The sequence below is a fragment of the Orcinus orca genome, chromosome 3 (genome assembly GCF_937001465.1).
Source record: "Orcinus orca chromosome 3, mOrcOrc1.1, whole genome shotgun sequence".
Classification (NCBI taxonomy): Eukaryota; Metazoa; Chordata; class Mammalia; order Artiodactyla; family Delphinidae; genus Orcinus; species Orcinus orca.
In genome coordinates, this window is record NC_064561.1 from 1,953,642 (window position 1) to 1,980,269 (window position 26,628).

A 26,628-nucleotide genomic window follows, 5' to 3' on the forward strand; every position below is an offset into this window, starting at 1 on the left:
AGGTATTACACTAAGTGAAATAAGTCAGACAAAGATAAATACTGTATGATCCTGGTCATCTATGGAATCTAAAAAATACAGCAACAGAAAAGAAGCAGACTCACAGATATAGAGAACAAACTAGTGGTCACCAGTGGAGGGGGAGAGGGGCAAGATAGGGGTTGGGGGTGGGAGGTACAAACTGTTGGGTGTAAGATTGGCTCAGGGATGTACTGTAGGACATGAGCAATATTGCCAATATTTGGTAATAACTGTAAATACACTTTGAAAACTGTATAAAAGTTACAAAAAATATATTAATGTTTTGCCCTTCTCAAAAAATGAACAAAAACAAAAAATTAAAATGTAGGATCGCCACGTGATCCAGTGATTCCAGCTCTGGGTGTGCACCCAAGAGAAGTAAAAGCAGGGCTGGAGTGGTGCTGGGGTCTCCTGTCACAGGAAGGCTGACAACTTTTTCCTTTAAGAGTCTTCACGTGCTTTCACTGGTTACAATGCACGCGTCTATCTTTGCAACTTTGATTTTTAAATTAAAACGAAGTCGCACACACTGGGAGAAAACACAACAGCGACCAGTACTGCTCTCTGTGGAAGGCCAGGTCCTGGAGCACTGGGTTTGGGCCTGACCTGCACACAGGCATACAGTGCCCCGAACCAGCTTTGTAATGGGGTGACCGCTCGCCGATCAGGGTGCCTCCCGGCCACTATGCCCTTTGTCTGTGGGAGAGCAGCCCAGCTACCCCTTGGGGAACGCAGGAGGGAAAGGGACGTTAAGGAATTGAGAAGTTACACTTACCCGGGGACTTAATATAAATAAACAAGTGACACCTGCGGGCCATGGTCTTCGGCGTCCCGCCCAAGCCCCGCCTCCAACTAGAGCAGGGACCTGGGGGGCCCCAAGGCTGCGAAGACACCTGCAGGGAGCTCCAGGTGTGCGGCCCAGGCCTGCTGCCCTCGGGGGAGCCCAGGGCCTTCCCACCCGCAGCCTCCCCCTCCCCCAGGGACCCGACGCCAGGACAGGCCCGTCGGGAGGCCCAGCCCGCACCTGGCACTGCGCACAGCTAAGGCCACTCACTCAGCAGTCTTTTCTTAAGTACTTGACCTGGGCCGGCCAGGCTCTGCCCTGGGGGAGCAGGGCAGGCAGGAGAGGGCCTGGGGGAAGGGAGAGGGGACACAAGGTGGGGCGGGAGATTCCCAAGTAAGGGCCTGGAGCCCCAGGAGACAGAAAGCGGCTGGACTAAGGAGGAGGCAGGAAAAGGGGGCCGATTCTGAGATGTCATTAAAGCGTCGGGTGGGCCTTGGGGTGTGGAGGTGGGTGGTCACCGACAATGACCCTAAACGCGGATGCCAGTGACGAGACCAGGGAAGCGGCGGGATGGCGGTCCGGCACTGAACGGGCATCCCGGGACACAGGCCTCGGAGGAGACGCGGGAGAGACCAAGGCGGACAGCGCAGCGGCAAGCAGGGGCCACCAGCCACTTGCGGGCGGACCAGGGCGCAGGCGCGGAGCGGATGAGCCGCGCGCCGCCGCAGGCCCCACCTTCAGGCCGCGCGCTGATTGGCGCCGCCGCCGAGGGGCGGGGCCGGAGGCCACGGGCGGGGCGGGACCTGTGCGGCGCCTGCGCAGCACGGGGCCCCCGCGCGCGGGCGGGTGGGCGGAGCGGGCCCCCCGAGCGGGGGCTGGCGAGCGCGGGGAGGGGGCCGAAAGGGCGGCAAAGCCGGCGCGCGCCCGGCTTGGGGCGGAGGGCGGAGGCCCACGGGCCGGAACAGCCGCGGCAAGTGGCGGCGGCAGCGGTGGAGGCAGCTGAGGCGGCGGCGGCGGCGAGCGGGGGTCCGGGCGGCAGCGGCGGCGGCGGGTCGAGGAGCCGGGCGCGATGGAGCGGAAGAGGTGGGAGTGCCCGGCGCTCCCGCAGGGCTGGGAGAGGGAAGAAGTGCCCAGAAGGTCGGGGCTGTCGGCCGGCCACAGGGATGTCTTTTACTATAGGTGAATGAACGTGCCGGCCGGGCAGGGCCCCAACGGGCGTCTCCCAGCGGCCTCTGCGGCGGCCTGGGCGCCCCGACCCGGGCCGCGGCCTGGGCCCCGCGCGTGCGTTGTACGTGCATGCGTGCGTGCGTGCCGGCGCGCGGCGGGCGCTTGGCCCAGTGCGCGTGCGTGCCCGGCGGGCCCGAGCCCAGTGCGCGTGCGTGCCCGGCGAAGCCTTCGCTCTGTGTGCTTGCGCTCCCCCCGCTGCCGCATGGTCCTGGGACCGGCCCCGGGTTGGCGGCGGCCTTTGTTCGGCGGCCGCGGCGAAGCGGCCGGCTGGGCAAGGGGCACCCCGGCACGGGCCAGATGCCGCTGGGAGGCGGGGGTGGGGGCTGGGCTGTCCCTTTGGTTCTCGTGGGGCGCTCCTGGGGCCGCGCGCAGTCTGGGTCGGGTGGGGATCCCGGGTTTCAGGGAGCAGGGTTCCCTCTGGGGGACCAGGGAGGGCTGCCTAGAGATGCAGGTTTCTGGGCCCTTCACAGGGTGGCCTGGTCCTGGAGCTGCGTGTCTTTTAAGAGCCGCCCCTCCCCCATCCTTGGGCACCGTGGGTAGTGGCCTCTCCAGTCGCCAGACCGGGGACGCGGCCTTTGTGAGCTTCCCTCACCCAAACTGGAGGGAGGGCTGCCCTTGGCCCGAGAAAGGTGGCAGGGACCCCCCCACCCCCAGTGAAACAGAATCAGTAGGCGGCTGGAAGCCCAGCCTCAGACCGTCAGCCACCTGCTGTTTGCCTTTTCCTTCCTTTTTTTTTTTTTTTTCCTCTTGATTGGTGGAAGATGCTTTTGTTTCTGAGCCAGGCTTGATGGCTCCCTCCCCTTTGCTTTAGGACCCTGACAAAAGAAAAGCAGGCGGGACACCTGCCACGTGTTGAATGCCTGCCAGGTGTTGGGGGGTGTGCAGCAGGTCCTGGGCCTTTGCTGTCCTCGCTTTGGGAGGAGTGAAGGAAGTGAGCAGGGTAAGGATGGCAGCTCATCCAGGACAAGCTCAGGTTCTAGTGTCCAAAGAGTGCTGGTGGCCCTCCAGTGTGTACTGTAATTGGCTGCCCCTCTCGTAATGTCAAGCATGAAATAGTGGGGTTACGATAATCTTTTAGGGAAACGTGTGTATTCCCCCTCACTGCGGCTGTCTGTGACGTCACTCCCTCGCTGGCTGTTTAGAGAAGCTTCCTTCTGGGTGCGTGAAGAGGCCTCTCACCACCGCCCCTCATTTAATTCTGAGCGCACTTGTGTTCTCACTTCTTCCTTTTAGGTCTGAAGAATGAGGCAGGTCTCTGTTCCTCTAGTCCTTTGTTAATTTAACAGATGCCTCTGCAGCACATGCTGGGTGTCCTGGCCATTCAGCTGGGAGTGAGACCTGGGCCCTCCCCTCGTGGGTGACAGCTGGTGCCCCAGCCATCACCCCGTTGCTTTCATAGTTAACAGGTGATGACATATGCAGAGAGATGTGGGGGTCTGTGAGGGGCAGATTGATGGGAGTGCCTGGTCGAGCTGGGGGCGGGTCAGTGAGGGCTTGTCTGGGGAGGCAGCACAGAGGTGAGCCCTGGCAGTGGGGCCAGGAGGAGGGTCCAGGCAGCGCCAGCAGCCTGTGAGGAGGCTCAGGAGCTGAACCGGGGCCAGCGTGGCTAGAGGGCCTCAGCCTGTCATCGCCTCACCTCTTGTCCCCACCTGCCTGGGAACCTCTCCGGGCTTCCATCAAGTGGGACCCCGCTCCAAGGCCCCGCCCCCGAGCATAGGGGTCTGGTGGTAGGGAACAGCTCCAAACTGGGGCTGGACAGATGGAATTTCAGTTTTCCCACGGCTCCAATGAGAGGTGAGGGCCTGAGACAGGATGCAGGGTGCGGGGTCCAGTGCCACTCCCAGGTCTCTGGTGTGGATGACCTACCCTGTCCCAGCAGGTCGGAGGTCTGGGGGGGATGTGATATCTTTTCTGGAATGTGGGCCCTTGGCCTTCTCACCACCTGATGCCGAGCCAGGTGTCTAGGCAGGGAGCACAGATGGATTTCCCTGGTTCTCTCTCTCTCTTTTTTTTTTTTTTTAATATTTATTTATTTGGCTGCGCCAGGTCTTAGTTGCGGCACATGGAATCTTCGTTGCTGCTTGCGCGATCTGTAGTTGTGGCATGTGGGATCTTTTACTTGAGGGATAAGTATCTAGTTCCCTGAGCAGGGATTGAACCTGGACCCCCTGCATTGGGAGCGCGGAGTTTTTTTTTTTTTTTCCCCGGTGCGCGGGCCTCTCACTGTTGTGGCCTCTCCCGTTGCGGAGCACAGGCTCCGGACGCACAGGCTCAGCGGCCATGGCTCATGGGCCTAGCCGCTCCGCGGCATGTGGGATCTTCCCGGACCGGGGCACGAACCTGCGTCCCCTGCATCGTCAGGCGGACTCTCAACCACTGCGCCACCAGGGAAGCCCGGAGCGCGGAGTCTTAACCGCTGGACCACTAGGGAAGTCCCTTCCTGGTTCCTTAATGCAGAGGGAAAGCAGATCTCCGGTGCTGTTGAGTCGGACAGACCTGTCCTTGGATCTTAGCCCTGCCCCTAGGGATGTGGAACCTTGGTTTGCTAGTCCAGAGAGTGGGAGAGAGCCAGTGTGTTCTTTGCAGGAGAGGTGGAGCGACCTCACAGACAGTTCTGTAGGACTCACCCACACACCCCTCCAGCTTGGTGACCTGGCCCTCAGGACTGGGAGATGGCGGTGGAGCATCTGGTTACAGCCGAGCATTTTCTTTGGAAAAATCATCTCCCTGCCTGACATTTACAATCCAGGCAAGAAGTTGAGGACTTGGAAGTTAGCGTCATTCTTTGGGGTGTGTGGAATAGAGAGGACTTTCCAGAGCTTTTTTTGTTTTTTTGGCTGCACCATTGCAGCATGCAGGATCCTAGTTCCCTGACAAGGGATAGAACTCACGCCTCCTGCCTTGGGAGCGTGGAGGCTTAAACCACTGGACCACCAGGGAAGTCCCAGAGCTCTTTTTTTTTTTTTTAAATAAATAAATTTATTTATTTATTTATTTTTGGCTGCATTGGGTCTTCGTTGCTGCACGCGGGGTTTCTTTAGTTGCGTCGAGCGGGGCTACTCTTCGTTGCTGTGTGTGGGCTTCTCATTGCATTGGCTTCTCGTTGTGGAGCATGGGCTGTAGGTGTGTGGGCTTCAGTGGTTGTGGCACGCGGGCCCAGTAGTTGTGGCTCGTGGGCTCTACAGCGCAGGCTCTGTAGTTGTGGCGCATGGGCTTAGTTGCTTCGTGGCATGTGGGATCTTCCCGGACCAGGGCTCGAGCCCGTGTCCCCTGCATTGGCAGGCAGACTCTTAATCACTGCGCCACCAGGGAAGACCCCAGAGGTCATTTTAAAGGTGCAAATACTCAGGAAAGCAGGAAGTGCTCGGCAGGTTGACCCCCCTTCCTTGGGCAGCGGGCTCAGCTTGGCCAGAACCAGCTTCATCTTGCTGTTTGGGCCTCACTGGGCATCTCGGGTTACAAGCCTCCTTATAGGCCTGGGGTCAGCACTCACTCATCACGGCTCGTACAGCCCTGCATCCGGCCCAGGCCCTGGGCTCCGCGCTTGGTGCTGGCTCCATCCCCATGACGGCCCCAATGCTTCAGGGTCCTGCCGAGGGCCACCAGGCTTCTGGCTACCTGTCTACTCCACCGGGTAGGCCTGTTTCCCTAGAAAGACCGCAGTGCTCATTTTTGTTCTACACCTGTGGTTTTACTGCAGAAGTTTTTTTCTTTTATTGGATAAAACAGCTCATTTTTCTGTCCCAATACAGATCTGCAAAACCTGTTTTTAAAATTGAGATATAGTTCACATTCCATACGATTCAGTCTTTAAAAGTGTCCAGTTCAGCAGTTTTCATGCACCCATCACCACTCTCTAGTTCCGGAACGTTCTCATCACCCCAAAATGAGCCCTGTGTCCATTAGCTCCCCAGCTCCTCGTAGCCCCCATCCACTCTCTGTCTTGCGTTCACTTTTGTGACAGCTTCATTGAGGTAGGAGTCACATGCCATACTGTTCACCCGTGTAAAGCGTACAATTCACAGGTAGCAGCACCCACCACCACGGTCAAAGTTAGAGCCTTTTCCTCCCCCCAGAAGAGCCCTAGACCTTTAACTATCTCTGCCCTTAGCCCTGCTCCCCAGCCCCTAGTCTACAGTTCTGCGTTTCTGTTTCCCTGTCCTCATGCATTTTTTAAAGCAGAACAGCAGCAGGTGGGGTGACTGGAGGCCAAGAAGTGCTGGCGAGTGCTTGTCAGGGTCCTGGCCCTCTTTGTGGCCATAGTTGGAGCCAGAGTCCGGACTCAGGGTCCTTTCCGCTGCTCCAGGCACGTGGACCCTGTTCACGTCAGCCAGCACAGAGCATAACGGAAAAATGGATCTTCCAGAAGAGTCCACGGGGGTCTCAGAACCCAAGGTGGTGGGGCTGGCCCTGACCCAGGTGAGGCCCTGGTGGGGCTGGAAGGGGTTCCACTCTTCACACTTTTGCCACTTGTCCGCAGTGCCCAGGGACACCTGGAGGGGGCGGGCGTGTGCTGGCTTGAATTCAGGCTCAGCCTAGAGGCTCTCAGGGGAGATCAGCAAAGTGCAGGCCCTCGTTAGCCTCAGATGGAGAGTGACAGGGACGTCCTAGACGGGTGCCAGGCCTGCTGGAGGATCATGTGTGCCGCTCACTGGTTTCTAGTACATTCAGGGCTGTGCAACCATCACCACTAATTCCAGAACATTCCATAACCCCAAAGAGAAGCCCCAGTCCCTGACAGCCAGGAACCCACTCTCTGTCTCTGGATTTGCCTGTTCTGGACGTTTCCCATCAGTGGAATCACACACTGTGTGTCCTTCTGTGTCTGGCTTCTCTCACTGAGCATCATGTTCTCAAGGTCTGTCCACGTTGTAGCGAGTGTCAGGGCTTCTCTCTTTTTTGTGGCTGAGTGATGCTCCCATGTGTGGAGGGACATCTGGGCTGTTTTCACTCTGCCCAGTGAGTCATGCTGCTGTGAGTAATTAGGTGTAAGTTATTATGTCGACATGTGTTTTGATTTCTCTTGGATACTTAGGGGTGGAATTGCTGTTTAACCATTAGAGGAGCTACCAGACTGTTTCCCAAAGTGGCTGCAGGAGTCCCCGTGCCCAGGGACGTGTCATTATTAGTGCTCACTGGGTCCCGTTCTGGTCACCTGTAGCATGAGCTCTGAGTCTGCACTGCAGCTAGAGGTTGGCGTTAGCTTTTCCTAGAAAGGCGAGTCCGCTGAGCTGGTCCGTGGGGTGAGCAGGATGGCAGAGCTTCACAGCCAGGTTTCAGGCTTTCCCAGCAGGTCTCGCCTGGGCAGCTCTTTGGTGCCCAAAGAGCCCCAAAACTGAGGTTTTACAGCCCAGCCCCCCCAGGACAGGTCCATAATGCTGTAATGGACCTGCTATCCTTCGGTCTTTTCTCGAGAACATGGCCAGATTCTGCTTCTGGAATGTTCCAGAAACTCCAGCCAGGCTCCCAGGGCTGGGCCCCATCCTTCCGAAGGTCGGGGCGTCCATCCCTGCTCTCGGCCTCAGCATCTGCTGCACTGGGGAGAGGGTGGACCGGCTTGGCCTGGCGCCCCCCTCCCGGCTCCCCCCTCCGCTGACCGCGCTGTGTCTGCAGCCCGAGCGGGAAGAAGTTCCGGAGCAAGCCCCAGCTGGCGCGCTACCTGGGCGGCTCCATGGACCTGAGCACCTTCGACTTCCGCACGGGCAAGATGCTGATGGGCAAGATGAACAAGAGCCGGCAGCGGGTGCGCTATGACTCCCCGAGCCAGGTCAAGGTGAGCCCACGCTGACCGCTGCTGGGTAGGGCTCACCCACCGTCCTGGAGTTAGAGGCCTAGCTACTCACTGTGGGGAGCTCAGCAGCTGTGGAAAAGCAGAAAGAAGACAGGAAACCGCCCATCATCTGTCCCCAGGAGAGGCTCGGGCACGGGGCCTGGGAGGCGGCTCAACTCTGGTCCACACTTGGGTGCCTGGTGACCAGTGTGTCTGTGGGTCTTTGATGGATGCATGTTCGGGGGACTTTGTTCCCTGCCCCGACTGCAGAACAGAGGTGGCCAGGGCGCCCCCAGTCCCGTTCTCTGCGGAGAACGAGGCGCGGGAGGTGAGAAGGGCGGGGTGGGGGGATGAGAGAGAGCAGGTGTGTGTACGGAGTCCCCGCTGCGGCCGCACCGAGGGCAGCGAAGCGGCTGGGCCTGGGCTTGGCGTTGCCTCTGGATCCGTGGGTGCCACGGGGTGTGTTGGTGACTGGGGCCTGTTCCCCGAAGCCCCTTGTGGGGCACGGCTTTCTCGCTGACGGGGAAAGCCCGCTGAGGACCCTGCCCGACCCTGCAGGGCAAGCCCGACCTGAACACGGCCCTCCCGGTCAGGCAGACGGCGTCCATCTTCAAGCAGCCAGTGACCAAGATCACCAACCACCCCAGCAACAAGGTGAAGAGCGACCCCCAGAAGGCCGTGGAGCAGCCCCGGCAGGTGAGCTCCAGCACTTGGTCCACTCTTTAGAGCTGAGTCCGCGGGCCCGGGGCCCCAGCGCCGCGGTCAGGAGCCGTCACCCCGGGGCACGGTCCCGCGGGCACCAGCACCCGACACGCGTATGCGGGGCCTCCTCGGGCCGGCTGCTGTCTTGAACAGATTGAAAAGATCCCACAAATGCAGTTTTGTGATCTGTTTTCCAAAAACTGAGGCTTAGCCGCGTTTTCACGCATCTTTACAAACGCCCGGTAGATAGCGGGGTGTGGAGGTGCTAGGCCAGGGCAGGGGGCCATGGCCGTCAGAGGGGGAGACGCTCAGGGACCCTGCAGGGCATGGGCCCCGCCATGGCCAGCCGCCCTGGGTGCTGTTCCATTTGGGTTGGAGCCCTCTAGGTAAGAGGTCAGAAACCTGTGGGGCTGCCTGTCGCCCCCCTCCCCAGAGTCTGGAGGTGCAGTTGAGGGTGTGAGCTTGTTGCCTGTCCGGGGGCTCCTGGGTCCCCTGTCTGCACCAGGCGGTGCCCACGGACAGCGCTTGTTCGGGCTGTGACAGGGGTCGGCCGGGGCTGTTGCCCTGGGCCCGTGGCTCAGCCCGGGGTGGAGGTTGGACCTCCCAACCCCCAACTCCAGGGTGAAGGGGAGCCACAGACTGTCCGATGGCGCATCTGACGTCCTGGGTCTTCGTCCTGCCGGAAGCAGGGCTTGGGGTTTCTCTGCCCTGTGAGGACCCCGGGGCGCGAGCAGCCCCAGCAAGTGTGGGGGTCAGAGGTCACACTGAGACCCCCATCCTGGCCGCCTAGGGTCGCCTGCTGTGGGAGCAGGTGGCCTGGCCGTCCCGTCGGCCTGACGTCTGTCTGTGTGGCGGCAGCTCTTCTGGGAGAAGAAGCTGAGCGGCCTGAATGCCTTTGACATCGCGGAGGAGCTCGTGAAGACCATGGACCTCCCCAAGGGCTTGCAAGGTGACCCCCTGCAGGGGGCAAGGGGGAGATGGAGGAGGGATGAGGCCCGTGCTCCCCCAACCTGGGGCCAGCCAGGCTGCACCTGACGCTGGGGCCGCGTCTGGTCACGGGGTCCTGAAAACACTCGGGGGTCTGGTTTCCCTGCCGCGCCATAAAAGCATCCCTGCTGTCCCTGAGAGGGTAGTTGTCTCCCTGTATGTCGTGGAGTGACCGCCCCCTTCCAGCGTCCGGGTGTGACATGGAAATGGCCAGGGAGGGCTCGATTCAGACAGGAAGACGCCTGGGGGACAGGGCTCCTGGCCCTGCGACGGCTCCCCTGAGTGGGACTGCCCGTGGGCTGTGAGGCCCTGGCACACGCAGGACCGGGCAGGGCCTGCTGTAAAGGGAGGTTCAGAATGAAATCGGGGCTGAGGGGGCAAGGCTGGTGCCCGCAGCGACCACCCTCCCTTGCCCGGCAGGCGTGGGTCCCGGCTGCACGGATGAGACGCTGCTCTCGGCCATTGCCAGCGCCCTGCACACCAGCACCATGCCCATCACCGGGCAGCTCTCAGCCGCCGTGGAGAAGAACCCCGGGGTGTGGCTCAACACAGCCCAGCCGCTCTGCAAGGCCTTCATGGTGACCGATGAGGACATCAGGTAGCGTCCCCCCCCCCCCCCACGCCAGTATCCAGGTGTGATGTGGAAGTGGCTGGGGGAGGGCTCGGTTCAGACAGGCGGGCGCCTGGGGGGTGGGGCAGCCTGCAGGGGCGGGAGAGGACAGGGCTCTTGGCCCTGCGATGGCTCCCCTGAGCAGGACTGCACGTGGGCTGTGAGGCCCTGGGTCAGGGGGCGCTGGCACATGCAGGACCGGGCAGGGTGGGCTGAAGGGAAGCAGAGCACGTCCCGGGCCCTGGATGCTGGGCCTGTGCTTGGCCAGGACCCTGTGGGTGGTGTCCAGGTGCGGGTAGAGCTGTCTGGGAGGGCCTCCTGGAAGGTGGTTGGAAGTGGCTCCTGGGCAGGAAACATCTAGAGGTGCTGAGAGGGTAGAACATGCATGGTGTTCAGCTTTGAAACATCAGTGCACAGCTGAGGTTGGGAGAAGGCGGAGGGGCTGGAAGGCAGAGCAGCTGCACCTGGAGTGCTGTGGGGGGCAGTCTTGGCACTGCAGGTAAAAGCCAGGTGGGTGCGAGAGGGCAGCCCTGTGCCCCGAGAGAGGCGAGGACACGGCGGTGAGACCACACACATGTGTACACACACACACACACAGAGGTACACACGTGTGTACATACAATGCACGTATGCACAAACACGTACACATATGCATGTACACATACGTGCACACATACACGTGTGCATGTTCACATACGTGTATGCACAGGGCTCATCCCTAGGGAAAGGGCAGGAAAAGAGCACGACTGTCTGAAAAGTCCAAGCAGATCTTTAAAGCACAACTTGCAGAAATAGAAAGTCAGTGAGGTGGGAACCGTAGGTGTCAGGTCCAGCAGTGGCAGTGGCTGTGGTCCTGCTGGGAGGAGGGACTCGTGGCCGGTGGAGGGGAGCGACAGGCACAGAGTCAGGTCCACGTGCTGAGGGGGGCACCTTAGAGGCGGCAGGGAGGGGACAGGGGTCCTTGGCCCGGGCCGGCAGCTGCCCTCTCAGCCGCGCTGATTTGGGGAGGGCCTGGGGGCTGTGCTGGGGCCGGGGGCGGGAGCGGGGGCGTCTGTCTGGACGGGGCGCTTGCAGCGCCCCTGTCTCCCCAGAGATGGACGTGCCCTGGCCAGCAGGTCTTCCTGTGTCCGCAGGAGGCAGGAGGAACTGGTGCAGCAGGTCCGCAAGCGGCTGGAGGAGGCGCTGATGGCCGACATGCTGGCTCACGTGGAAGAGCTGGCCCGGGACGGCGAGGCGCCGCTGGGCAGGGCGGGCGCTGACGGGGATGAGGACGACGGGGACCAGGAGGAGGGGCCCGACCAGGACCAGGAGATGGAGCACGTGTAGAGCAGGCACTGGCCGGGTCCCAGCTCCAGCTCGCGCGGGCAGCGACCACGAGTGAGGGGTGGTCTGGGTCCCTGGGGCCTGCCTTGTGCCAGTGGCAGCAGTGCTGGGCCGGGCGCCTCCCGAGAGCACCTGTCTTCAAGGAGGACGGCCTGCCAGGCACGGATGGTGCCCTCTCTGTCCCTGCACGGGCCCCACCTGCCTGCCCTCCCGCATGGGGCCACCTGCAGACTCGGCCCTCACCCTGCCCAGGCGTGTCCCCTCCCCTGGGCCACGGGGACATGGCTGAAGCACGGCCTCTCGCCTGATGGACCCCCCATGTCTGCCCCTCCTCGGGGTCATGGCTCCACACTGAACTCGGGCCAGCCTGGTCCCCGTGGCTGCTGCCCTGGACCTCTCGCACAGGACAGCTGTCACTGGGCCGCCTGCGAGGCTCCCCGCGGGGCTGGAGAAACATTTGTGGAACTGTCTCCCCTCCCGACCTGCACACATGAGGGACGGTATCCCGGACCGCCCATCAGCCCTTCCAGAAGGGGATGCAGGATGGCTCCCCAGGGCCCACCCGGCGGGCACAGCGCTCCCAAGAGCAAATGGCACAACCCGGACATTTTCCTTCAGTAAAACTCATGGTAGAGGTGAGGCCGATGTCCACGTAGCTGCTTAACCTTCTGTCTGTTGCACACGGATGGGAACTCAGGCCTCAGCGCCTGAAGACCTCACTGTCTGCAGCCCGGCCCAGCCTGATGGTCAGCGCCGCGGACAGAGAACTAACTGCTCACGGCCGGACTCGGGCCAGGCTCCAGGCCAGCGCCGCCATCGGCTGACCTCCAGGCCTCAGTCTCACCTCATAGAACAGGGACAGTGGCGCTGATCTGGCAGGTGTGGGGCCTCCCACTACCTGGGGCTTCTGCATCCCCATCCCAGGCGCGTTTCCTGGCCAGTCCTGGGCAGCGGCCTCTGTGGAGCATGGGGTTTGGAGGCGGTCAGAGTCACGCTGTCCCCCCCTGCAGCAAGTGCCCCTGGCCAGGGGAGCTTCTGCTACCCTGAGTGGACCCCGGGCCAGCCCCCTTCCCTCAGCCCCAGGAATGCCCTTGGGGTGGCCCCCAGCCCCTCCATCGCCTGGAGACACGAACCCCGGGCCGGTGCAGCCCCAGGGCCCACCAGTCCTGTCCCAGCCCTGCCACACGCGCGGCCGTTACTGTCGGGGGGGCGGGGGAGCCTGGGTCGCTGCCTCATCGGGCCAGACACCGTGGGCTGCCGTGGCCTGCCCGGCGGGGTGACAGTGGCAGTGGGAGCCCCTCGGGGCTGGGACTCGCTGCCCACTCCCTCCAAGGACTCTGGCCCAGGAGGTTGGGCTGACTGCATCCTTCCTAGTCCAGTCAAAGCACAAAGCCCTGAGGACTGCGGCCGCTGCACTGCGGAGGCTGCAGTGACACTGCCGGGGGCCAGGCCATCACGGGCCCCAGGAAGGCCCCTCCACAGAGGCTGCGGCCCCGAGGGAGGCTCCTGTGGGTGGGGTTGAATAAAGCGTGTCGGGCCAGCGTGGTCTGGGGCCTTGGTTTATCAGAATCCCAGGTTTTGTGTCGCAGCGCTGGGAGCCTGCCTGTGCTGAAGTTCATCATCCTGCCCTGGGTTGGGGGATGGGAGGGGATGGCAGACCCCTGGCCTCTCCCAGGCAGGGTGGGCTTCCCATGGCCCCAAGTGGGGCCTCCTGACACTTGGGCCCCGGCAGTGTTGGCGTGAGAGCTGGGTGTGGAGGCTTCCTGAAAGCCAGCACACTTGGGTACCTTCAGCGCAGTCCCCGCAGCTCCCTTGGAGGCCCCTGCCGACTCTGCGGGTGGGGGCGGGACTGATGCCAGGTGCGCCCACGTCCTTCCTGGGAGAGATGAGGACCTGTCAGTGGGGTCCACGCCGGGAGCTCAGCGGGGGCTCCTCGCGGCCCGGCGCAGGGGCAAGGGAGAGGGTGTGGCTGAGCTGACCCTGTAGGCCCGGGCCAGTGCCGACAGGTGGCTGGGGAGGGCGGTGCTAGGACATCGGCCACACCCGTCCCCTTTTCAGCTGCCCTGCCACCCCTGGTCGGGTGGTCATTGCTGGCTTTTCTTCTGACCCAAAGCCAGGGCACGGGAGCTGGGAGAACCCTGGCCCCTCACCTGCCCAGGCACCCCAGACTGATTTTTGCAGGCAGCAGAGGGTCTGCCTTGCCCAGGGGGAGCAGGGTCCCTCCCCAGCTGCCTGGACCCCCTCCTCACCCCTACCGTGTGGGTCTCACAGGTGTGGGCAGGGCGGGTCCTTCCGGAGCCTCCAGGGGAGCATTGGTTCCCGCCTTCAGCTTCTAGAGGCGCCGCATCCCTGGCTCGGGGCCCCTCCTGCATCCTCACAGCCAGCAGCGCATCATCTCCCGTCTCTCTGTGACCCTCCCGCCTCCCTCTTATAAGGACCCTGTGATGACACTGGGCCCCTCGGGGAATCCAGGGTCATCCCTGTCTCAGGGGCCTTAACCCCACCTGCAAAGTCTCCTCTGCCCCGTGAGGTGACACTTCCACAGGTCCCAGGGTGACTTTGGGGTACATTAGCCTGAAGACAAGTTTTCCTGTCTTGCCGAGGCCGCCCCTGGCCACATGGCCTCAGCTTCCACCATCTCTTCTTTCATCCCCAGCTCATTCCAGCCGCTTGGGCTTTGTCCCCACTGTCCCCTCAAGGGGAATGAACAGCTGCTACAGAAGCCCTAGGACTGGCCAAGCTCGGGATGTATCGGGTTTGCAGAGCAAGGGAGCTAGAGGTGACCGGAGGCAACGATGCCTGGTGACAAGTTGGGAGTTTCCCGGTCAGAGAAGAGGCAGCGAGACCGGCTGGAGCAGAGGGGCCAGCTCGGATTTCTGGAACAGTCCACCGGGACCCCCCACCAGCCACATGTGGCTCGGAAGTTCAAACTGGTGACAACAAATTACATGTTGCGCTCCTCAGCTGTCCTGGCCACATGGGGCTGGGGGCCATGACTGCACAGAGCAACAGGTAACATCTCCATCCACACCATCTAGAACACGGGTTCTGAGCCTTGGCGGGGGTGGGGTGGGTGACACCTGTAAGATCAGGTAAGTCTTGTCAAAAACTGACCACACAGGGCTTCCCTGGTGGCGCAGTGGTTAAGAATCCGCCTGCCGTTGCAGGGGACACGGGTGCTGTCAGGCCCACGACTTTTTGTTGAAACCATTTGGGAAAAGAAATTGTTTCTCCCGGGACTTGGAACTGGGAGAGTACGAGCCGCTGGGCAAACGGATCTGCTCAGAAGAGTGAGGCTGCTCAGCACAGAGGAACCCAAGCCACAAGGGGGGGCCTCCCCAGGACCCCATCCCCGCCCACACTTTGCACTTTGAGCCAGTGGATTCCCTCTTCTGCTTAAGTCAGTTTGAGCAGACATTTGTCACCTGCAGCCCAGAGTCTGTCCTTGACCACGTCCCTGCTGACCCCACCTGAGATGCGCCACAGCCGAGGCCTGACTTGGTGGAAAACACCGCCCCCTGGGAGCCTCCAAGGACCGTCCTGGGGCTCCACCTGCTCGGATGGGGGGGTGTTGGTCCTGCTCACGAAGGCATCATGGCCACCCTTCCCGGGGCTGAGCTGCACTCCAGGTTGGGGGGAGGGGGGAGCTGGCAAGGAATGGGATGTCGCTGCTGCCTGGAGCTGGCCCAGTGCCCACATGACAGGGCACCTCCTTAAGGGATGGGGCAGCCAGGGTCAGAACAGGAGAGTGCCGTGTTCTGGTCGGGGGCAGCACCCCAGTCGCTCCAGGCTCTGTCCAGGAAGCTACCACAGGTACCAGGACATTCCAGGAATTTCACTTCTAGGTCCTCACACCCAGATCGCCTGCCCACTGGGGCTCTCAGCTGGCCTGCTCACCTCCAACCTCCAACCTCCAACCTCAGGTGAACCCGATGGCCTGTGTGCTGTCTACACTGCAGCAGCCAGGCCAGCCATCCATCCAGTCATCCGTCCACCCATCCAACTTACGATAAGGACACGACTGAACAAAGCAGAGAAAGGCCTCTGCCCTAGTGGAGCTGCCACTCCAGTGGGAGAGAGACAAGAACTACGATTTTAAAAATAAGTAGAACATGGAACACCTGCTGGTGGTAAATGCTTGGGAGAAAAATAAAACCAGGAAGGGCGATCAGGAATGTGTGGCAGGGTTGCAATTTAATAGGGTAGTCAGGGGAGGCGTCAATGAGAAGGCAACATCAGAGCAAAGGCCTGGAGGTGAAAGAGGGAGCCTTGAGAACATCCGGGGGAAGAGCGGCGCCGGCAGAGGGCCCAGGGGCAGCACCATGCTTGGCACGTTGGATGAACAGTGAGGAGGCCCGTGGCCATGACAACTTCTGTTTTTACAGAGAGCCATGGGGAACCATGGGAGGGTTGGGACGATCCGCCTGCCTAGAACAGGCCACCAGCGAGGGCAGGTGTGGGGTAATCTGCATGGCAGAGTCCTCCTAAGAGGATGAGGGCCCTCATTTTCCTGGGACCAGACAGAATTAGCCTCGGGGACCCTGCCCTGCCCTACCTGTCCAGCTCTGGAGGAGCCTGGAGGGCGAGAGGGCCCTTATCCAGCCCCCCAAGCAGTGTGGTCCTGGCACTGTGTGTGTCCTCCAGCTTCCTTCAATCTGGTGGGCACCAGTGGTGGTGGATGGAAAGGAGAATGATGAGTAGGCCCAGGTCCCTCAGCTCAAGTGACTGGCAAATGAAGATAACCCCTGTGACCCTGGCAGAAAGGAATGAGAAGTCCCTTCCTTGTGGCTGGGCTTGCTGAACTGGATAGGGGGTGTCAGCTAGAAGCCCTGGAGCCACTCCTCCCCGAGGGAACTACCCACTGGAGTTAAAAGGACCCAGAGATGGAGAGCCACAGCTGAATACTGAAGCACCTGGATCCAGCCGTGCCTGAAGTCAGACCGTACCCCTGGACATTTCAGTTCCTGAAGCTCACAAAGACTCTCTTCTGCTCCGGATGACTTGATTCAGGTGTGAGTCCAGTGCAACCCAGAGCGGCTTGGCTAGAAAACCCTCCCCCTCGAGGATGGAGGTTGGGGCCTCTTGGGCAACACTAGGAATTCCAGGAATGAGGGTGAGCAGCTCAGTGAGGCCGGGAGGGGAAGATGGACCTGCAGACGCCCAGCAATCATTGAGGGTGGAGGCTGGGCCATGGGACCACTGGGTCTGAAGTGCCCACCTCCCCACTGCCTCCCCCAAGTCCCTCCTGGCCCTGACATACGACAACACCCAGAGGCATCTGGAGCCTGCCAGCAATTGCCCCAAGAAGTCTTTATTGGCCCCCAGGGCCCTGATCCAGCTTCAATGCAGGGGCCACCCAGTAACCCCAGTGAGGGTGGTAGTCTCCTCTGTTCTCGAAGAAGTCTGTTTTTCCAGAAAATAAAAAGTCCAGGGGGTGGGCTGGGGGAGGTACCCCCCCACCGACCCACCGCATCTCCTCCAGGTCACTGGAGGGTCAGGGTGCTCTGGTCCCTCTCCCGCTAGAACTTCTGGTTCTTGCTCAGCCGGTTGTGGCGCCAGATGTTGTGTTTCCGCAGCAGCCGCCAGTACTCCCGGGTCTCAGGGTCCAGCTCCTCCAGATTCTTAGGGGGACCCACGTTCATCTGGAACAGCCTGACGGGGAGTGGGCAGAGTCGGGGTTGCAGAGCAGCCCCCTTCCCCGCGGCTCCCCCACCCCAGACCCCCTGACCTCAGGGCAGTCCCTCCCCACCCTGAGGACATGGAACAAGGGAGCGCCCCTATCCCAAGGGTGCTGGGATCTGAGGTGGGCGCACGCCAAACCTTCTGCCTCCTGGCCTTTGTCCGTGCCGCCTGCCCACCTGTAAGGCCTCCCCACCCACTCGCTCAACCTTTCTAAACCTTCCCCAGCTTGAAGGATTGGCACGTGGCAACAGCTTCTGCATCCTGCCACTGCTCTCAGGGCCAAGAGCAAAAATTCCCCCTGCAGCCCCCTGAAAGCTGGGCTCCATCAAGTTCCTGCCCTGTCTCGCCCTACTCTCCGTCTTGCCTCCCGGGGTCCACTAAGAAACCAGGTGCAGTTCTGCCTGGAGCCTGTGCACTGGCTGTTCCTGCCCACCTCTAACGCTCTGTCCACCCACTCAGGTCGACTCACACACCACCTCCCCAGGGAAGCCCTCCCGGATCCTCAGATTCGGTTAGCCAGGCCCTCCTTACCCAGTCCTGGCACACTCACCACTCTGGGTACTCGGAATCCGGCTTCAGGACCACATCCTGGCCCTCCTTGTAGATGTTGACACCCATGGCGTGCGTGGTGAGCCGGATGGGGTCTGTACACACCTCTGGGTCCTTCAGGGCCTCACCGACCACAGCACCTTTGCCCCCCTTAATGACTACGGTGGGGGAGAATCATTTCAGCCCAGCTCCACCCTCGGGAGGCCAGCCGTCCCTTTCTGCCCTGGCTGGACCCTGTCTGCTGCATTCAAAATGATTTTAACTGGGATACGGATAGTGCATTAAATGACACTGATATTCAGAGAAACCAAGTCATTCCTCTTCAATCCCATTTTAATTCCTTCTCTTTATCTCACGAAAAAAGAGCCTCCGCTGGCTGCTCTGTGTCTTTAAAACCTCACGTCTGCCAAATCCCTCCTTACAACAAAGGAGATTGGGCAAGGCTGTATCCAGAGAAAATTTAAATAACCTTGTTTTGGTTTTAATACTTAGATGGGCCCCAATTTCTGGTGATAACCTGCCAAAGGTGACTAATTTGGAAGCAGAAACGTCACAGGGACCCAAGTCCATGACCTACTCCTACCCCCGCCCCGACATTAAAAAAAAACAAAAAAAAACTTGGGCCTGCGCACTGAGTCCAATCGCGCCCTAGGTACCTCAAACTGCGCCTGCGCAAACAGCTTAGCCTCTACGCTTGCGCGCTGACTCTAGGACGTGCCTCCCCAACCAGCGCTTGCGCACTACCAACTCCCCAATGTCCCTACCATTCTCATCTTGGTCCCTCCTAACCCAGCTCACCCGGTCTCTTGGCATAATCTCGTACATGGAGTCTTACAGAAGCGGCGGGGTCCGGGAGCTCCCGAACCCGCCAGCCGGCCGAGCTCCACGTAGCACCTAAGAGGCGCCTGGCCGCCATGACGTATCCCGGCCGCCTGCACGTTCACGTTTCCGGAGGACGTCTGCGGCCGAGGGGTGCTTGGGAGTTGTAGGCTCCTAAAGATTTATGGGAAATGTATTATTCCGGCCGTAAGCATATGTTAATTGTGATTTCTTTAAACTTTTGTAGATATCCCCAGGTACTGCACGAGGCGACTTCCAAAGGATGTCTGACTTCTTGCCCTTCAGTTACTTATCACTTACTTTAAGTATCACAACTTATACATCCTTGATTCTAGTCAATGAGCAATTACTGAAAACCTAAAACTAATAAAAGTTAACACCATTATTAGGCTCATTATTTTCTAAATCTATTGCTAAATCTGTAACCAGCTCGATTTCGTTTAATTAGGAGGTAGGTGCTATTATTATACCCAGTTTACAACTGAGGAAGCCGGAAGTTTAGGGAGGTAAAGTTAAGCCAGGCGAGCCATGCGGCCGCCCTACTGAGTGCCACACCGGAGGTCTGTCTACAATATGGTCCCCTCGTCGCTTCCGGTGTCCCTGGAGTCGAAAGAGTCCGCCTTTCACGCTCCTTTAGTATTTTCCAGTCCTATTTCTTCCCATCTGCCATCCCTTGGAATAATGAGCAAAGCCGTAGCAGTCAAGCAGTGGCTCTAAACCGCACTTTGCAGTTCAGGAAACAGGCTCAGAAGCCAGCCCGAGCTTTCACTGTGCGTAAATGAAGGTTCCGGACTCGAACTCACGGTCCCAACATCTAACGCCCCCGCGCGGCCAGGCTGGCTGAGAGAACTACATTTCCCAGCAAGCCCCGCGGGCGTGCGCATGCCCAGTGGTCCAGGAGTGCTGCGCGGACAGATCTGCCAGCGCCCAGTCCGGGAATTGGCGAGCGGCGGCGACTGGCAGGACCGGACAAGCCAGGGAGCGGGGTTCTGGGGGCCGCGCGGGTTGAGGCCACCTCGGTTTGGGAAGTGAGTGTGCCGGCGGAGCAGAGCGGGGTCTGGAGCCAGCGCCTGAGGTCACGGGTCTGAAGTCTTGAGTCTGGGGTCCGCTAGAGGACTGGGGTCTGAACTCAGCTTTAGGCTCGAGTTGTGTCTTCAGGTTGCGTCTGAGTGGACCTCAGTCTGGGGTCTGAGTCTGGGGTCGATCTTGAGGGTGGCATTGGAGGTTTTGAGATGAGAGTCCGTTTTCTGGCATCTTGGAACTGTAGTATTAAGTCTGGAATTCTGAGTCTCAAGTCTTGGACTGAGGTCTTGAGTTCTGCGTCTCGGCGACCTACACCGGTCGGGTCTATATAGTCAGAGTATGTCTCCAGCCTCCACATCTCCGGGGAGGAAGACTTGGAAGAACCAGGACTGGGGTGAACAGGGTCCACGGATGGGGAGAGGTCTGGAGCAACGGGTATAGGGGAATCCCCCGGGGTTTGGAGCCTGGGAAGCCACAGCCTTGCAGCTGCTCATTCTGCACCTCAGTTTCCTCGTCTGTAAAATGAGGATCATAGCAGAACCTTCCTTGTGGGGTATGATGGGGATTAAATTATGTGTTCTGTATGAATACATACCAGGTGAGAGCCTGGTACCAAATTGGAAGCCAGGAAATCTCATCTTTGATTCTCTCTTTCAGATGCTGGCTTGAGCCCAGGGTCCAGGCATGGAATTCCTGACAACCTCCCAACCCCCTCCAGGACCTCCAGCCATGGACTTGGAGGAGCCCAGGGACACACTTTCACCCTCTCAGGACCTCACCCCTGATTGCCTGTGGGACCCGGCACCAGGAGGCCCCGGCAGCCTGAGTCAGATGGAACTTGACGGGCTAAATATTCAGGACCTGCTGCAACAGTTTGAAGCTCTGCCAGGTGATCTGGTGGGCCTGTCCCCAGACGGACCCCCGTGCCCCTTGCACATTGCCACTGGCCATGGCCTGGCCTCTCAGGACATCACCGATGCCCATGGGCTCTTGTCCGCCGAGGCTGGCCGGGAAGACTTGCTGAGCCTCTTGCAGCAAGACGAACGCCCTCCTTCCCAGTCAGGTCCCCAGGAACCTCCGGACCCTGCTCCTCGCCTGTTGCAGCCCCCTGATGACCCAGAGGGGGATATGGCCCCCCAGGAGTGGGCAGAAGGAGCCTCTGTCGAGCAGGACGAGGGCAGGAGCTCAAGCAGCTCCCCAGAACTCTGGCTGGAGACAGTACCTCTGGTCACTTCTGAAGAGCCACCTGCCAGTGCCCAGGTAGAACCCACCCCGCCCCCCCAGACCGCTCCACTGCTGGGAGCCAAACAGGAGGACTCAGGCCTACCCCTCTTCTGTCTTCTTCCAGAGCCCTGAGACCCTGGCTTCCTACCCTGCCCTCCAGGAGGGTGAGTGTCCCGCCCACCCTGGCCCCAGGGACTTCGGGGTTTCAGAACAGCCCGACTCAAGCTCCCAGAACCTGGCACAAAGTTTGCCAGTAACGAGTTGCTTCTAGAGAGACTCTGAGGTTGGGTTCGAGTAGATTCCAGACAACTGAAAGAAGAGAGACAGTCCTGAGAATGTTCTAGAATGAATAGGGAGCGTTAGGGCAGACTTGGCAAATTGTAGCACTTGATTCTAGAGCAAGGGTTGGTAAATTACCATCTGTGGACTTTCTGGTATGTTTTGTGAGCTAAGACGGCTTCTGCATTTTATTTATTTATTTTTTAATTAATTAATTTATTTTTTGCCATGCCGTGCAGCATGTGGGATCTTAGTTCCCCAACCAGGGTTCGAACCTGCGCCCCCCCCTGCAGTGGAAGTGCGAGTCCTAACCACTGGACCGCCAGGGAAGTCCCATGCATTTTTATTTTTATTTTATTTTATTATTTTTTTTTAATTTATTTTTGGTTGTGTTGGGTGTTCATTGCTGCTCATGGGCTTCCTCTAGTTGCGGTGAGCAGGGGCTGCTCTTCATTGCGGTGCGCGGGCTTCTCATTGCAGTGGCTTCTCTTGTTGCAGAGCACGGGCTCTAGGCGCGCAGGCTTCAGTAGTTGTGGCATGTGGGCTCAGTAGTTGTGGCTCGCTGGCTCTAGAGCACAGGCTCAGTAGTTGTGGTGCACGCACTTAGTTGCTTCATGGCATGTGGGATCTTCCCAGACCAGGGCTCGAACCTGTGTCCCCTGTATTGCCAGGCAGATTCTTAACCACTGGGCCACCAGGGAAGCCCCCATGCATTTTTAAATGGTTGAAAAAACTTGAAAGAAGAACATTTCTTGACAGGTGAAAACGATAGGCAATTCAGATTTCAGTGTCCGCAAATAAAGTTTTATCGGGACAGACTCACGCCCGTTCATTAGCGTGTTGTCGGTGGCAGCTTTCATATTACAATGGCCAGACTGAGTAGTTGCAATGGAGACCATCTGGCCCACAAAATAAAAAATATTTACTGTTTGGGCCTTTGCAGAAAAGTTTGCCAATCTGCTCTCAAGGCATGAGAAGTACCTGTTCTGGCCACCTGGAATGTTCTAGAACATTCTCCCCCACACTATCTGAGGCTCTAGGTCAAAGAACAAGTTCTGTGGTTGTGGGAAAGGAAGCTGGTTTGAACTTGTAGTTCCAAGAAGATTCTAGAGTCATGGGTGGAGCTGTGATTCACCTAGAGAGTTCCAGACCTAGCATTTTGCCTGTGGTTCTAGATTAAAGTGACCTCAGCTGATGAGGGTGTTCTGGAATGATGAACAGAGCTGTCAGGTTCTACTTAGACTGGGGAGTTCTAGAACCATGGAGTGAATAGAATTTATCTCTGGTTCTAGACCTTTAGGAGCTGTACTAGAACTGGGCAGAACTGTCCAATTCAAGAAAGTTCTACAGCTATACAACAGAAATGGAATTTGAGGCACATGTCACTTGAAATTTTTTAGTTATCCACATTAAAAAAGCAAACACTTAAAATTATCTTTAATAACATTTAATTTAAGCCCAAGTATTTAAAATGTTATTTCAACATACAATCAACAGTTTATAATTTTATATTTTTTTATGAGGGCTTCTAAATCCGGCGTGCATTTTACACTTACAGCACATCTAAGTCCAGACCAGCCACATTTCAAGTGCACAATACCCACATGTGCCTGGTGGCTACCATATTGGATGGTGCAGTTCTAGAACCCAGAGCAGAGTTATCTGTTGTTCTGGAATGCTTAGATCATGAAGGACAGTGGGCAGAACTGGCTATCCTTTAAGTTCACTGGAATGTGGTTTCATTCCCTGTGGCCTGTGGTTCTCCAAAAAGCAATAGCTATTGATTAGAATATTCTAGAATCACTGGCACTGCTGTCTGGCTCTAGGTTGCTCAGGGAATTCTAGAGCCATGGGGGCGAAGCTTTTTGTGGTTCTGGGCTGGGTTGGGGGGATTCTAGAACCATGAGCAGAGTTGGATTGTTCAGATCATTCTTAGAATTGCCCCGTGCGTCTGCAGTTGCGAGTTATTGAGGGGATTCTAGAACCACAGGAGGAGCTTCCCGATGCTGCATTGATCAAGGCGTTCTGGAATCACGTAGTGGAAAAGTGTGATTCTGGAGCAGTGTTGGTTTCTAAATTCCCAGGCAGAATTCTGTGGTTTGAGACGTGTCAGGGAGTTCTAGAATCACAGATCAGGAACCACCTGGGTTTCTGGACAGTATGAGAGTCTGAGGTATGTGGACAGTTGCCCCTTTCTACTCTGTCTGGGCAGTTCTATGACCACGGGGTAGAGTTGTCTGTGGTCCTGGGCCGATAGAGAATCCTAGAGCAGTGGGCAGAGCTGACTGGCTCTAGATTGATTGGGCTTCCAGAACCATCCAGCAGAGTTGACTATGGTTCTATAATGTCAAGGGTTTTAGAAATAGGAGTGGGACTGTCTGGTTCTAGCCTGACTCCTGGAATTCTAGCCACAAAGGGCGGCGCTGGGTGTGGGCACAAGAGCTGCTTCTGGCTCTGGTTCTGGATACAGAGCCTGCTCCTGAAACCGCGTCCTCTGCCCGGGAGTCCTTGAGCTGTGGGCAGAGCCAGCTCTAGACTGACGGAGGGCTCTACATCCATGAGGGCCGAGCCACTGACCTGTGGCTCTGGCTGATGGGGTGGCTCTGGGGCCGTGGGCAGGCGTGTGTGGCTCCAAGTGCCAAGCCGCGGGGCAGAACTCTCTGTGCTTCCAGACCATTCAGGGCTCTGGGCAGAGCCCACAGGGGTGGACGAGCCTGGCAGAGGTTCTAGGGGGCTGACCCGTCTCTGCTGTCGCCCTCAGCGTCCGGCCCCTGTGACCACGAAGACCTCCTAGATGGTGTCATATTCGGGGCCAAATACCTGGGCTCCACCCAGCTGGTGTCTGAGCGAAACCCGCCCCCCAGCACGCGCATGGCGCAGGCCCAGGAGGCCATGGACCGCGTCAAGGTGAAGCCAGGGGCCGGCAGGTGGGTGGGCGGGTAGGTGGGCTGCAGGCCGGGTACCCCGAGGCCCTCTGAGCCTGGCGGGTCAGAGTCTGGGTCTTTGGGGGCCTCCACGTCCCACCCCGCCCCCCACAGGCCCCCGATGGGGAGACCCAGCCGATGACAGAGGTAGACCTCTTCGTCTCCACCAAGAGGGTCAAGGTTCTGACGGCTGACTCCCAGGTACGGGGCCCAGGCCTGGCCTCTGGGGCGTGGGCGCCTCCACTGCCGAGCTAGGCCCCTGCAGCCCACCCAGCCTGGTTTCCCCATTCCCTCCAGGAGGCCCTGATGGACCACGCCCTGCAGACCATCTCCTACATCGCTGACATCGGCAGCATCCTGGTGCTCATGGCCCGGCGGCGGCTGGCCCGGCGGCCGGCACCCCAGCCCCACAGCCGCCGGCTCTACAAGATGATCTGCCACGTTTTCCACTCAGAGGACGTGAGCAGCGGGCTCCGGGTGTCCTGAGGGCGAGGGGGAACTCACAGTGGCCCCTGCTCTCCACCAAAGCCCCACCTGGTCGCACTGTCACCCCAGCGTCCTTCCGTCCTCACCCTCCTGAAGGCCCTGAGCCATATATTCCAGGCCTTCCTGTAAGAGCCTCAGACTGGCAGCTGTCTCCCCAAACCCTCCCTGCCCCAGGCCTGTCTCCCTTCCCCTCCCCCTAGATGCTCGGCCAGCGGCTGGCAGGTCAGTCCCACTTGGGGGTGGATGGGCTGGTAGTAGGGATGTCAGTGGCTGGGGGGGACCTGAAGGAGGTGGGTGGGACCCCCAGAGAGGTGCCGCCCACCCCACAGGCCCAGCTCATCGCCCAGGCCATCGGCCAGGCCTTCGCCGTGGCCTACAGCCAGTTCCTGCGGGAAAGTGGGATCAACCCCAGCCAGGTGGGCTCCCAGCAGAGCCAGGGTGCCACGGGCCCCGGCCACCTCCACAACGGGGACCTCGACCACTTCTCCAATAGCGAGAACTGCAGGGAGGTGAGCAAGTGGGTCCCCCACCCCGGCCCACCAAGTGGCCCTGAAGCCCTCCCGCACCCCCCACCCACCTCCTCCTGCCTCCTCCAAGCAGCCCTCAAGCGCCACCTGTGACCCCCCAGGTGTGCATCGAGAAACGCCGGGGTGAGGGTCTGGGCGTAGCCCTGGTGGAGTCGGGCTGGGGTTCCTTGCTGCCCACGGCCGTCATCGCCAACCTGCTGCACGGGGGCCCCGCCGAGCGCTCAGGGGCCCTCAGCATTGGAGACCGCATCACCGCCATCAACGGGACCAGCCTGGTGGGGCTGCCCCTGGCCGCCTGCCAGGCTGCCGTCCGCGTGAGTCCTCCGGGGTGGCCGGGGCAGAGGGCCTGCGAGGGCCCCCCAGATGGCAGTCCCCCCCTCCCCACGCGGCCGGGAAAGTGAGCACGAGGCCAGCTCTCTGTGTCTCAGTCCAGAAGGGGCAAGTAGAGCTTCAAGTCCTACCCGCACCCGTGCACTCTGGGAAACCGAGGCTCAGAGAGGGTAAGTCCAGGGACACCACTCTGGTGCGGGAGCAGGATTGGAGCACAAGGTCTGTCCTCTGTGCCATGAGGCAGCAAGTGTATTCTTGAGTCTTGACCCTCGTTGCCCCGACGGGGAGACTGAGGTCCAGAGATGGGGTGGGCCTGGCCAGGCCAGAAGGGCAAGTCTGACGCGGTTCACGCAGTGTGTTACTGAGTGCTTGTAACCCTGCCTTGTGGGCACTGCTAGAACCTTGGTTTTGACCATGAGGAAACTGAGGCCCAGGGAGGTGAGAGGTGGCGCAGCTCTGACTCCAAGGCCACCCAGCTCTGGCCTGCATTCTTAACCACTTCTCAAGGGGTCTTGTAGAATCTATAGGCTCCATTTTATGAGTGGGTAAACAGGCCCAGGAGGGGCTGCAGCCCAGCAGGAAGTTTGGCAGCCCCCCCGGAGGCCCAGCCAGGCCAACAGCCCCCATCCTGTACAGGAGGTGAAGTCTCAGACGCTGGTGACCCTGAGCATCGTCCACTGCCCGCCGGTCACCACGGCCATCATCCGCCGGCCCCACGTCCGCGAGCAGCTGGGCTTCTGCGTGGAGGACGGCATAGTGAGTCCCCAGCCCGCGGACCCGGTGGGGGGGTGGGCGGCCCCAGGCGTGGCCCCCTGGGCAGCGTGGCCCTTCCTGTCCCCCCAGATCTGCAGCCTCCTCCGGGGTGGCATTGCCGAGCGCGGGGGCGTCCGCGTGGGGCACCGCATCATTGAGATCAACGGGCAGAGTGTGGTGGCCACGCCCCACGCCCGCATCATTGAGCTGCTCACGGAGGCCCACATTGAGGTGCGCTGCGCGGGGGTGGGGGGGTGGGGTGGGCGGAGTCTGAGTGGGAGGAGGCCGCCTCCAGCTGCCGCCTCCTCTCCGCCCCCAGGTCCACATCAAGACGATGCCTGCTGCCACCTACCGCCTGCTCACAGGCCAGGAGCAGCCGGTGTACCTGTGACCGGCCACCTTCCCCCCACCACTGTGCCTTAGCCCCCGCCGGCCCCGGAACTCCGTCCACGGACCCTCCTCGGCTGGCCAGGGCCCCAAAAGTTTCTTGGTTCTATATTATTTTCTTATGTAAAAAATTAAAAGCTTATCGAATGGGCAAAGTCTCAGATCTGGGTCTGTGGGGTTGAGGGAGGAAAGACAGCACC

General features: G+C 59.8%; 3 protein-coding genes across 12 annotated transcripts; 2 read left to right on the plus strand and 1 right to left on the minus strand.

Moving 5' to 3' along the window:
* The first annotated feature begins 1,637 nt into the window (after positions 1-1,637).
* Positions 1,638-12,965, plus strand: MBD3 (methyl-CpG binding domain protein 3). Of its 9 annotated transcripts, none has more exons than XM_049708110.1 (6): positions 1,645-5,666; positions 7,646-7,805; positions 8,400-8,498; positions 9,363-9,453; positions 9,912-10,089; positions 11,235-12,965. In XM_049708110.1, exons 1-6 carry the CDS (start codon positions 5,263-5,265, stop codon positions 11,425-11,427), a joined length of 1,125 nt encoding a protein of 374 aa, XP_049564067.1. In that variant the 5' UTR covers positions 1,645-5,262; the 3' UTR covers positions 11,428-12,965. The 9 variants fall into 9 exon arrangements, 7 of the variants coding, with proteins under 7 accessions (XP_049564068.1, XP_049564067.1, XP_033273399.1 ...); XM_033417508.2 differs by having other exon boundaries at positions 1,649-5,666; positions 8,361-8,498; XM_004286336.4 differs by having other exon boundaries at positions 1,654-1,984; positions 8,361-8,498.
* A 3,754-nt stretch (positions 12,966-16,719) lies between these two features.
* On the minus strand, positions 16,720-18,613 carry MRPL54 (mitochondrial ribosomal protein L54). The gene is made up of 3 exons (XM_004286335.4): positions 18,454-18,613; positions 17,657-17,813; positions 16,720-17,076 (listed from the first exon to the last, which is right to left on the minus strand). Exons 1-3 carry the CDS (start codon positions 18,569-18,571, stop codon positions 16,944-16,946), a joined length of 408 nt encoding a protein of 135 aa, XP_004286383.1. The 5' UTR covers positions 18,572-18,613; the 3' UTR covers positions 16,720-16,943.
* A 776-nt stretch (positions 18,614-19,389) lies between these two features.
* APBA3 (amyloid beta precursor protein binding family A member 3) lies at positions 19,390-26,583 on the plus strand. Of its 2 annotated transcripts, XM_004286334.4 has the most exons (11): positions 19,390-19,550; positions 20,176-20,778; positions 20,867-20,906; positions 23,783-23,928; positions 24,060-24,146; positions 24,243-24,404; positions 24,761-24,940; positions 25,060-25,272; positions 25,925-26,044; positions 26,132-26,272; positions 26,361-26,583. In XM_004286334.4, the coding sequence occupies exons 2-11, from the start codon at positions 20,203-20,205 to the stop codon at positions 26,430-26,432; spliced, it is 1,737 nt and encodes a 578-aa protein (XP_004286382.1). In that variant the 5' UTR covers positions 19,390-19,550; positions 20,176-20,202; the 3' UTR covers positions 26,433-26,583. The 2 variants fall into 2 exon arrangements, with proteins under 2 accessions (XP_004286382.1, XP_033273398.1); XM_033417507.2 differs by lacking the exon at positions 24,761-24,940.
* The last annotated feature ends 45 nt before the right edge of the window (positions 26,584-26,628 follow it).

Excerpts from the sequence above, each read along its gene's own strand:
- APBA3 (XM_004286334.4), top strand. The coding sequence starts at position 20,203 with ATGGAATTCCTGACAACCTCCCAACCCCCTCCAGGACCTCCAGCCATG. Across the intron at positions 24,405-24,760 it reads ACGTTTTCCACTCAGAGGAC|GCCCAGCTCATCGCCCAGGC; the intron begins GTGAGCAGCGGG and ends CCCACCCCACAG. Across the intron at positions 24,941-25,059 it reads ATAGCGAGAACTGCAGGGAG|GTGTGCATCGAGAAACGCCG; the intron begins GTGAGCAAGTGG and ends GTGACCCCCCAG.
- MBD3 (XM_033417508.2), top strand. The coding sequence starts at position 5,263 with ATGTGGGATCTTCCCGGACCAGGGCTCGAGCCCGTGTCCCCTGCATTG. Across the intron at positions 5,667-7,645 it reads CTACCTGTCTACTCCACCGG|CCCGAGCGGGAAGAAGTTCC; the intron begins GTAGGCCTGTTT and ends CTGTGTCTGCAG. Across the intron at positions 10,090-11,234 it reads GTGACCGATGAGGACATCAG|GAGGCAGGAGGAACTGGTGC; the intron begins GTAGCGTCCCCC and ends CTGTGTCCGCAG.
- MRPL54 (XM_004286335.4), bottom strand. The coding sequence starts at position 18,571 with ATGGCGGCCAGGCGCCTCTTAGGTGCTACGTGGAGCTCGGCCGGCTGG. Across the intron at positions 17,814-18,453 it reads AGATTATGCCAAGAGACCGG|TCATTAAGGGGGGCAAAGGT; the intron begins GTGAGCTGGGTT and ends CCCCCACCGTAG. Across the intron at positions 17,077-17,656 it reads GATTCCGAGTACCCAGAGTG|GCTGTTCCAGATGAACGTGG; the intron begins GTGAGTGTGCCA and ends ACTCCCCGTCAG.